This window comes from Trichosurus vulpecula, chromosome 5 (assembly GCF_011100635.1).
Source record: "Trichosurus vulpecula isolate mTriVul1 chromosome 5, mTriVul1.pri, whole genome shotgun sequence".
Lineage (NCBI taxonomy): Eukaryota > Metazoa > Chordata > Mammalia > Diprotodontia > Phalangeridae > Trichosurus > Trichosurus vulpecula.
In genome coordinates this window covers 62,726,782-62,738,519 of record NC_050577.1, presented here as the reverse complement: position 1 = coordinate 62,738,519, position 11,738 = coordinate 62,726,782, and the positions used below count along the sequence as shown (strand labels likewise).

Here is an 11,738-nt window from a genome sequence, read left to right as displayed (position 1 = left end):
ATACTGACTAGCTATGTGATCCTAGGCAAGTCACTTAAGCCTGCTTGCCTTAGTTTCCTCATCTGTAAAATGAGCTAGAGAAGGGAATGGCAAACCACTCCAGCAGCTTTGTCAAGAAAACCCCAAATGGGGCCACAAAGAGTCGGACACAACAAATAACTGAACAGCAGCAGTAGTCCCTTTTAGCTCAGAATCTATGTCTATGATTCATGTGAGAAATAGTTCAAAGTTGCTAGTAATCAGATATACAAATTAAAATAACATATGTAAACTCCATACCTATGCAATAGATGGAAAATAGGGTTATGGCTAGACAGACACTAACTAATACATTGCTGGTGGAGCTGCACATCATTACTGAGAGAATGAGAGGAGCAAGTGGTGATGGGAATTAGTCAGCCATATCAGTATGGTTGTGATTCGATTCTGGAGCTAGCCCAGGTCCCTTCCTGTTCAATTATGGGTCCAGTCCAGAAAACTTTATTCAGTTGTGGGAAGAGTGAGAAAATATTATTGCATTGTTTGAACCTAGCCCCACATGGCTGGGAAGCTGGACGACCTCTACCTGCTGCTTAGTGACCCTTAACTAAGGACTAAGTTATGCTGACAAGAAACCCAGTCAGGGCCTAAGGAATTTTCTCACAATTATATATCCCAAGCAACCCATAAGTCTTTGAAAACTGAGCCCACACTGGTCAATCAGTTATGCTTTCCATTTCCCTCTGATTGAATACAGACACTTGGAGGCATGGGACACCTCTTTTTCTGATTCCAGGGAACTGCACCTGTTTACTCTCCTCCTCCCAACCCAGAAAATCCCTAATCTTTCCTCTGCTTGGATTACCTAAATTTCATATCTTAGTTGATTGTTTTCTTTTAATTAATTGGTCTTATCTGATTAATTGTTTTTAACGCATGAAAATTTTGTCTCCCCCTATATTTGGGGTCCCGGTGCCAAAGCTGAGGAGGCCTGGTCCCACTTTGTTATGCAGCTGGCATGTATTACTGAATAAATCGACATGCCTGGAAGCTCAAACCTTTGTTTCCTCAATCATTTCATCTTTCACCTGCCACATTAAGAGTGTTCAAGAGAATAATGTGGAAGTAAGTAAGAAAAGTTACTGATTTTTATCCTTTGACATACAACAATCCCATTACTATATTTATACCTTAAGGAAGTTAATGCAAACAAGAAAAGACCCATATTTGCAAGTATATTGAACAGCAAAAAAATTATAATAAAAGCCACAGACAAAATATCTGCCCAACAATTCATGAATGGCTGGACAAACTGAGGCAAATGAATATGATGGAATAACATTAGATCATAATGAAAATATGAAGATTTCAGAGAGATGTGGAAAGACTTGTATGAAGTGATATAAAATGACGAATGAAGAGCCCAAAGAACAATATACGCAATAACCACAACAACGTAAATGAAGAAAACAACAAAGTGTAACAACCTCAGGTTAAAAGAGCTGAGATTAATAGCGCTTTCAGGTTTTTCAGGCATCATTTACATTTTCTCATTTAATTCCCACGACAACTAGGCGAAATGGCCCTACAGATATCCTCGCTTCCGTTAGAGGTGAGGGAACTAAGATCGAGAGATTGAGTGATCTGCCTGTGGTGGCAGAGCTAATCCGTGTCAGAGGCTCTCGGGATCTCAACCCAGCTTCCTCCTGACTCTAAATGAGACCATGTCTGCTACGCAATACACCCTCCCAAGCAACATGGACAACAGTAACATATTATCACAATGAGAACACACATCTTTCCCTTCTGTTAATGAATGTTAAACTATAAAACGGGACAGTGATACTTAATCTGGTGGGCAGTGGGGTGTAATAGCGTCCTATAATGGTGGACTCAGAGCCACAGAGACCCAGGTTCAAATCCTGTGTCGGACACTTATGACTACATGCATGATCCTGGGCAGGTCAGATAACCTCTCTGACTCAGTTTCCTCATCTCTAAGTTGGGGGTGATAAGAGCACCTGATTTACAGGGTTTTTATGAAGGTCAATGAGATAATATATGTAAAGGATTTTGCAAAACTTAGTGCTAAGTAAATGACAGCTATTACTATTGTAATCACAAGTGTTTTTGCTCTGCTGTATCGGGGGAAACGAATTTGTGGTAGGTTTGTTTGGGTGTTTAAGAAGTGTCTGGGCCAATCCAGAATATATTAACACACCCTGATGAATTCCATAATAACTCCTCCCGTTTACATGATACTTTCCTTATACACTTTGAGGTAAGCAGTGCAAGTATAATTTTCCACATCTTATAGATGGTGGTGCAAATAGTATTCCCTTGATTGTAGAGATGCTTCTCATAGAAACAATGGCATAAATGATGGACAGGTTCCTGGGTTCAGCCAAAAGAGTGCATTTAATCAATAATATAGCTGATTAAGGGATACATTTACGAGAAACAACAGAATGTAAAATTATCAGTTAAAGAAAGAAAATAATGAAATTGTTCTTCCCATCTCAAAGCAAAATTTAAATAGTGAGAGTGACAAGAGATCTTCCTGAGCAAGAGGGAAGGTGGAGAATGAAGAACAAGGTGCAAGAGAATATATGCATAGGTATGTATATGTATGTATATGTATTCATATACATATATACATGCACAAAGGGAATGTGTATTTGCATATATATGAATGTGTGTTTGTATACATACACACATGGATATAATATGCATGTGTGTATATACAGTCGTACACACATTCACAGGCTAGTTGAGGTGGATTTAATTGAAACAGAGGAAAAGAAAAGCTCAAAAAATGTGTATGAGCCTAATAAAGGGAAAGAAAGAAATGCTAGTCCTGACAATTCACCATTTTTATTATTTTTGCTAAGTGGGAAAGGGAGAGATAGAACTGGGCAGGGAGAAGCTTTAGTAGTCGCTGTGGGATCTGGAGTATCAGAGTGTTTAATTTGTCACTCTGGTATATATGACATAACTGGCACCAATGTAGTTCTTTAAAATTTGCAAAACCTTTTGCCTGCGTGACCTCATTTTGGACCTACTCATACTCAAGATATTCACAGTCCAAGTAGTGCCTGCATATGAAATAAAGTGAAATCACTTAAACCCAAATAGGAATCCAAAATCTCTTCCATCGCGTCCTAATTTTTAGAAAGGGCACAATAAGATATATTTATTTAACAAGATGAAATCCCCAGGGTATTTAAGGAAAGACTCCCCAAGTATGGAAAGATGCCAACTCAGGCTGACAGAGTAAGAAGAATAAGAAGAGGCCAGCTCTCTCGTGATTGTGGCAGCAATTGTTAAAAAAAAATCAAAAAATCAGATTGAGAAATGATCAAGAAGTCCAAGGACAAACTACAGTAAGTACATATTTTGCCAACTTAGATACACACAAAGGAAGAGCCAGAAGCCTGTGGACACGGGGGAAGGGTCCCAGCCAGAAAAGTATGGCCTAGGAGGAAGTTTTCCCAGCTCCAAGACCAGGACAAGCCAGGGTAGCCTGCGGCTATGTTTTGGGGGAGGGAGATGGGTGCTGAGATGAGGCTCTGACCAACAATACCTAAAGCATTCACTTTGCCACTTTGACCTCCAAGCAGGGTCCAAAACCTTCAGGACCAAGACTAGGAAGGCAGTATTTAAAGTGCACTCTGGATCAGTCCATGCAGAGCTCTCTATCCCTCTATCACCCCAGCATGATATCACTGGTCCTTTACTGCCCCCCACCCTTGCAACCTGGCTCAGTAAGCTGGCTAAAAGCCCCTCATGAGGTCCTAGAGGAACATAGTAGTACTAGGGAAGGCCTCACTATTCCTTTCAATTCAGAAAGTAAGGCTGAAAGCACCATGGAGCCAGAGACATCAAAAACACAAACACAGAAGAAGAAAATAAACCTCCCACATTTACAAACAAAGCCACAAAAACAAGTCAGAGATTTTCCAGAAGTGCTACTGAATTTCTGAAATAAAGCAAGAATTTTTAAATGATCATATAAAGGAAATAAAAACTATGAAAAACTAGAAAGGAAATGAGAGCCCCAAAGGAAAAAATCAGAAGAGATAAACAGTTTAGTACATTGTATATTTTATGCTGACAATATAGTATATTGTCAGGGGATAGCTAGGTGGTACAGCAGACAGAGTGCCATGCCTGGAGTCAGGAAGACTTATCTTCTTGAGTTCAATCTGGCCTCAGACACTTATTATCTGGGTGACCCTGGGCAAGCCACTTAACCTTGTTTGCCTCAGTTTCTTCATGTGTACCGGTGGAGATGGGATGTGAACAGAGCTAGACAAACACGCTTTATCCAGAAGCAGGAATAGGAGATGATTAACAGAGGGATGGAACGAGAACTAAACTCAGATAGACGCTTGATCCTGCCGTCACCCACAAGTGTCCCACTTTCATGTTCGTGACTCTGAAATCCCTTTATCTGGTCACAATCTCTTGTTCTACACCAGTGATTAGTCAGCCATCCATCCTACAGAAGCCCAGCTACCTCCCCTGTTTCAAACCAATCAGTTCAATTCAACGAACATTTATCAAGTGTCTACCATGTGCCAGGCACTGTGTGAAGCACCAGGGATATAAGAAGAGGTGAAAAGTCCCTGCACTCTAGGAATTTACAATTTAATGAAGGAGAGAACATGCAAATAATATCTACAAAGCAAACTATGTACGGGTTAAATGGGAAATGAATAGTAGAGGGAAAGCACTGGAATTAAGAGGGGCTGGGGAAGGATTCCTATAGAAGGTGAGGTTTTAGTTCAAGGAAGCCAGTAAGTGGAGATGAGGAGGGAGAGCATTCCAGGCATGGAGGACAGCCAGAGAAAATGCCTGGAGCTGAGAGATGGCCTCTATTGTTTGTGGAATTGCCAGCACGCCAGTGTCACTGGATTCAAGAGTACATGTAAGGGAGCAGGAAGACTGGAAAGGTAATGGGTTGCTAGGTTGTGAAGGGCTTTGAAAGCCAAACAAAATATTTTGCATTTGATCATGGAGGTAGGGAGCTACTGGGGTTTACGGAGTAGGGGAATGATGTCATCAGACCTTCATTTTAGGAAAATCACTTTAGTGGCTGAATGGAAGACAGATTGGATTGGAGTGAGGAGATATGTGAGGCAGGCCAACCCACCAGCAGGCTATTATAATATTCCAGCTGTGAGGTGATGGGCCTTCATCAGGGTGATGGCAGTGTCAGAGGACAGAAAGTGGCATATTCAAAAGATGTTGGCAAAGTGAAATCAACAGGCCTTGAAAACAGTTTGGATGGTATAGGTGTGCAATAGTGAGAAATCCAGGATAACTCCTAGGTTGTGAGACTGAGGGACTGGGAGGATGGCATTGACCTCTACAATAACAGGGGAAGGGGAGGGGGAGGGTTTAGGGAAAAGATAATGTGTTCTGTTTTGGACATGATGAGTTTTAGATGTCTACTGGACATCCACCTTGAGATTTCTGGAAGACAGTTGGAGATGAGCAATTGAAGGTCAGCAGAGAATTTGGGACAATATAGCCATATATGAAAAACAAAGAGATGGTAATTAAATCCATGAAAGCCTATGAGATCACCAAGTGAAGTAGTATAGAGGGAGGAGAGAAGAGGGTCCAGGACAAAATCCTGAGGGACACTCCTGAGGGAGAGAAAGATCCAGTAAAGGATACAGAGAAGGAGAAATCAGGGAGGAGAATCTGGAGAGAACGATGTCCCAAAAACCTAGAGAGAAGAGAGCAACAGGGAAGAGAGAGTTACTAACAGTGTTAAAGGCTTCAGAGAGGTCAAGAAAAATGATGGCTGCAAAAAGGCCATTGGATTTGGCAGTTAAGAGATCAATAGTAACTTTGGAGAGAACAGTTTCAGTGGAATGATAAAGCTGGAAGCTGAATCATAAGGGGTTAAGAAGAGAGCAGGAAGAGAGAATGCACAGGTACCTATGGCAGACAGCCTTTTTGAAGAGGTTAACTACAAAAGGCAGAAAAGATAGAGGACTGAGAGTCAGCCAGGAGGAAAGAACCAAGTGAGGGATTTTTTCACTTTAGGGAGACATGGCCATATTTTTAGACAGTAAGAAATGAGCCAATAGAGAAAGAGAGATTGAAAATAAGTGACAGAATGGGGATGGCAGAGAGAAGGGACACAGAATGGAATCCCTCGAACAAGGAGAGGGGCTGGCCTTGGTAGGGAGCAAGGTCAATGTGAGACGGGGGTGAAGGAGGACAGAGTAGCAGAAGGCACTCTCCTGACTGATAGGAGAGGAGGAAGAGGGGAGAAAATGAACTCATAGAGAATGGACTCCATTTTTTCTGTAAAATAGGAGACCAGGTTTGTGATGTTTAACTCAGTTCTTGCGAGGCAGGCAGCCCTGTTTACAACCTCTCCAAGCCTTGTTTTTCTCCCAAGTACAATGTGGAGAGTCTCTAAGAACCCTGCCAGCTCTTAATTCTACGATTCTAGGGCACACTTTAAAAAGAAGTATGTCAGTCTTTCAAAGGATGCTGAACAGGTAAATTGGAATGAAGAGCACTAAAATCGTCACCTCGGTTCTTGCTTCCACGTCACAGGCCATTGCAGCTACAGTGAGGGCTGCTTTACTCTGGACAAGGGGATTGGAAGAGCTCAGAGGTTGGATGATGGCCCGCATAATGTCCTGGCTCTGGATCATCAAGCGTAGAGACTCCTGGGTAGCCATGTTTGTCAGCACCGTGGCAGCGTTGGCGACGGCCTTGTCTCTCTTACAACTCAAGGTACTGATTAAGGCCTCAATAGCCTCAGCTTCAGCGGCAGCACTGGCAAATGCAGAGAAAAAGAAGTCGTGATGAAAACATCCTCAAAATGCCCTATCAAATAGTTATGTCAATGAAATGTTAATTTTGTTAACACAAATCACAGAGTAGCGTCATTCACAACAACATCCTCAAGGTGACCCGCACAGTTTTCAGATATGAATTCACTGGAATGATCACTTAGCTCTTTCTGAAGCTCTTAATGGTGTGAAATGCACCATGGGAATTTCTACTGTCCACTGATAACTATAGAGAAGGAAATTCTTTGAATGCTCTTAGGCATTATTTTATTGAAAATGTGGGTAGGATGAATGCCCAGCTGTCCTTTTCAGGTTAAACAGAGAAATTAATATCTATATGGCAAAATAACTAATAATTATTCTCAAATTACTAGCTAATCACAGGCAGAAACGAACTCGTTTCAAACCGCTAAATCTCATCTTGCAAATAGGTTCTATGATTAAACATATTAAACACTCAACTAAATCAATGACATATGCATTCAAATAAGTAAATGGGTTGTGGTGTTGGCCCATTCATGTGTTCCAAATTTTAAAGTTTCTTGTTTCTAATATAATAAATTGATTTATTGTACAGTTAACTAATTATTAGATATAAAGACATTTTCCTACATTATTGAAAACCCAAAAATCTCCTTTTAAGGAAGCCAACTTCAATAGTCTTTACTTCTATCACTTAAAATTCAGGAAACATAGAGTAAAATTATGAGATAATTAACAAAATGTAGCCAGAGAAAGAAAAGTTTAATTTTATTCTTTGAAACTTAGAATAATTTTTTGCACTTAATAGTATTTTATTTTTTTCCAATTACATGTTAAGATAATTTTCAACATTCATTTTTGTAAGATTTTTAGTTCCAGTTTTTTCTCCCTCACTCCCTTCTCTCACCCCTCCCCAAGACAGCAAACAATCTGATATAGGTTATACATGTACAAATTATGTTAAACATATTTCCACAGTGGTTGTGTTGTGAAAGAAGAATCAGAACAAAAGGGAAAAACCACAAGAAAGAAAAAACAACCAAAAAAATGAAAATAGTATGTTTCAATCTGCATTCAGATTCCATAGTTCTTTCTGAGGATGTGGACAGCATTTTCCATGACAAGTCCTTTGGAATTGGATCATTGTATTGCTGAGAAGAGCTAAGTCTAACAAAGTCAGTCATTTCACAATGTTGCTGTTACTGTGTACAATGTTGTCCTGGTTCTGCTCACTTCACCCAGAATCAGTTCATGTAAGTCTTTCCAGGTTTTTCTGAAATCCACCTGCTCATTTCTTATAGAACAATAGTATTCCATTACATTCAAATACCACAACTTGTTCAGCCATTCCCCAACTGATGGGCATCCCTTCGATGTCTAATTCTTTGCCACCACAAAAAGCTCTGCTTTAAATATTTTTGTACATGTAGGTCCTTTTCTCTTTTTTATGATCTCTTTGGGATACAGACCTAGTAGTGGTATTGCTGGATCAAAGGGTATGCACAGTTTTAGAGCATCTCGGGCATACTTCCAAATTGCTCTCTGGAATGGTTGGATTAGTTCACAATTCCACCAACAATACATTAGTATTCCAATTTTTCCACATCTTCTCCAACATTTATGATTTTCCTTTTCTGTCATATTAGCCCATCTGACAGGTGTGGTGTGATACCTCAGAGATGTTTTAATTTTCATTTCTTTAATCAATAGCTATTTAGAGCATTTTTTCATATGACCAAAAAGCTTTAATTTCTTCACCTGAAAACTGCCTGTTCATATCCTTTGACCATTTATCAATTGGGGAATGGCTTGTAGTCTAATAAAGTTGACTCAGTTCTCTATATATTTGAGAAATGAGGCCCTTATCAGAAACATTGGTTGTAAGAATTGTTTTCCCAGCTTTCTACTTTCCTTACTTGGAATATTTTTTAAAATATATTCCATTCAATGATAGCTAGAATGTCTTACCTTTAATGAGAGCAAAAGCCTATCTTTAAAAACCAACATTCTACCGTGTGGCAACAAGACATGGAATGTGACTATCTCCAAAGAATTAAAAATAAATATCATATGGAGGCCAATGGTGAGACATATAATGTGTGAGAACAGGATGCATGATATAACCAATAAGGAACTTCAAAGAAAAGGAGTAAAAGATATCGAGGAAATGTATGATAAGAAGAGAAGTTAGGCTGGTCACATGGCAAAGGCAAGAGATGGACCCCCAGGGTTCTCCACTGGGACTTTTGTGGTGTGAAGAGAATCCAAGGTGGATGCCCTGTGCTCCTGAGAGGACTTGGGACAGGAGCTGTATTGGATGGCCGGGCACTGATGGATTGCAGTCTGCACCACTGGGGAGAACAGCCAGATTGATGAGATTATATATAGATCTGTTTGAATATTTAAGCATCTTGCCTTTGATAAGGGAGTCAATATGAGGTTTAAAAGCTTGGATTTTGTTCTTAAATTATAGGAGAGGTAAAGACGACCAAAAAAATTAAACATGAACTATAATTTACACTGGATATGTTCTTCTACCAGCAAGAAAAGAACACTAGAACAATATGAAAGGTGATAGCGAGAATAAAGGGGCTTAGATGAACATTACATACTCTTGTCTCTTCTTCACATATACTCACTTTTTCATGTTCATTTTTTTTTTTACCATTTCATGTTTCACTTTCTTCCTGCTTAAATTCTTACTTTAAGGTGATTGAACTTGGATAAGAATACTGTAAAGGGAGAAAGTATATTCTATATCTCCGTTAGCTGTCTCCCCCTCTAGAATGTCCCTGGAGCAGCGTTTGACTTCCATTCTTAAAAATTGAAATTAACATCCTTATTATTTTATTTTGCTTTTCTTTATAGTATTATATAATACTTATAACATGTGATATATAATATATTATCAACTTACATGGTAATCAGATATATTTGTCAATAAATTGTCAGTTAAAGCAGAAACTTCCCATATTTTTATTTTAATTGAATTGACATTGATCTCTTTATGTACATTCCTCTGATTTCTAAGATTTTAAAACCAGCTCAAAAATCCATTTTTTTCCTCTTGGGGCATATTTTGAACCACTTAGTTTGTACAACCAAAAATTCTAATGGGGGAGACAACATTAAATATATATATGTACATACATACATACATACATATATATATACATATATATATATATATACATACATACATGATGCATACAGAGAAAAGGAAAGGTAACCTTAGAAAGGAAGGCTAAAGTGGCTGGAGGGTCCAGGAAAGTCTCCTGCAGAAGATGACTTTTGAGCCAGATCTTGAAAGAAGCTAAGGATGGTAGGTAGAGGTGAGAGAGTAGAGCATTCCAAGGATGGAGGAAAGCTAGTGCAAATTCACAGAGATGGGAAGTATTGTGGGCAAAGAACAGCTTAAGTAGTCTGGTATTGCTGGACTCCACTCTTTATGGAAGGGAGTCAAGTGTGAGAAAACTGCAAAGCTAGGAAGAGGAGCAAATGGTAAAGAGCCTTAAAAACCAAACAAGGCAATTTGGTTCCTTCTTTGTTAAATATAGTATACTTCTGTAAAAAAAAACTGTTTACTGAAATATTTGTTTTTATTATGTTCATAATAAAAAAGAAAAAATTACAAAATCAGATCCAGAAGAAAAAATGTCCATCACTAGTTTCTCCACTTTTTGAAGAATGTTATTATGTAATCAAGTTAAGAAATTATTAATCGCTTTGCTTTGTGTAGATAAAGAGCTCACATACATGTCTGAATGATCAAAGTCACTCATCACCACTGTATCCTATCTCTATGTAAACTTGAGACCTGGTTCCTAAACTCATCTGTCTTTTCTTGTCCAGGTGGTATGGAATATATATAGTCTGATGACAGTGTTGCTCCTGTTTCTGGTTCTGTTTATCTTTGGCTAAATTCATTCCATACACACACACACACACACACACACACACATACACACACACAATTCTTTATGTGTATTCTTAATACATTCATGTATGTATACATACATATATATATATATATATACACATACACACATATATTCTTAATATGTGATGCTACTTCCCTCCCCACCCCCAACATTTTTTCCTAGCCCATTTTTTTAAACCCTTTAAGACACGGGTCTCATCCTAACAAATTTCACTGTTACCTATGAATTCAAAGTTACTTCTTTGTATTAAAATCTCTAGTCTGCCTTGCTAGTTAACCCTAGCTTTATTGGTCCATAGTGCACACAGTTAGATATAAGGTGCCATGGATCACCATTATTGTCAATCACCCTAGTTCGCTCTTCCAGCAAGGCTAATATTTTAAGTAGTAAATTCATTGAATTGATCAGTTTTGAAGCATGAAAAAACTGGTCGTCCCTACTGCACTGCTGTATTTGCATGGGCTAGCCTGGTATTTAGAATCCTGAAACAACCAAGATGTAGTACACTGTCTGAATTACATACCCAAATAAACTGTGGATCATGCTTCCCTTTCATGATGAAATATCACACATAGACATTAGCAATATACTTGCCTTTACACCCTAATACTTGGAATGCAGACTTTCTTTTTAGCTCTGTATACCAATTAAGTGAAACCACAACGTAGACAGAGCATTCACTGAGTTTGGAGGACCTGGGTTTCAAATCCTGCTTCTGTTGCTACCCGTGTGGTTCTTGGGCCTCAGTTTTCATATTGGTAAAACACTAAGGTTGGAGTAGCCCCTCGTTCCCCAAAAGAATCATTCAGACATTCAAATTTCGTATCCCATAACAAAATGAGACAAATGAGGAGAGGGAGGAGTAGAAAATATGCTTACACTATAAAGATTTGCCTTAGTATATGTGGTGTTAATGAAATTGTGATGTGCCAACCAGTATTAAGATATCTTTACTACTGTTAGAAGGGGCATAGTATAGATTTTTAAAAGGTACAATGATAACTTGATATTA

At 38.8% G+C, this 11,738-nt stretch overlaps 1 protein-coding gene across 1 annotated transcript in view; it reads right to left on the bottom strand.

Moving 5' to 3' along the window:
- The window catches only part of ARMC3 (armadillo repeat containing 3), a 137,969-nt gene that overhangs the window by 48,974 nt on the left and 77,257 nt on the right, over positions 1-11,738 (bottom strand). Inside the window, exon 11 of the mRNA XM_036761125.1 lies at positions 6,537-6,786. Coding sequence (XP_036617020.1) covers positions 6,537-6,786 — 250 coding nt within the window. The remainder of the gene's footprint in view (positions 1-6,536; positions 6,787-11,738) is intronic.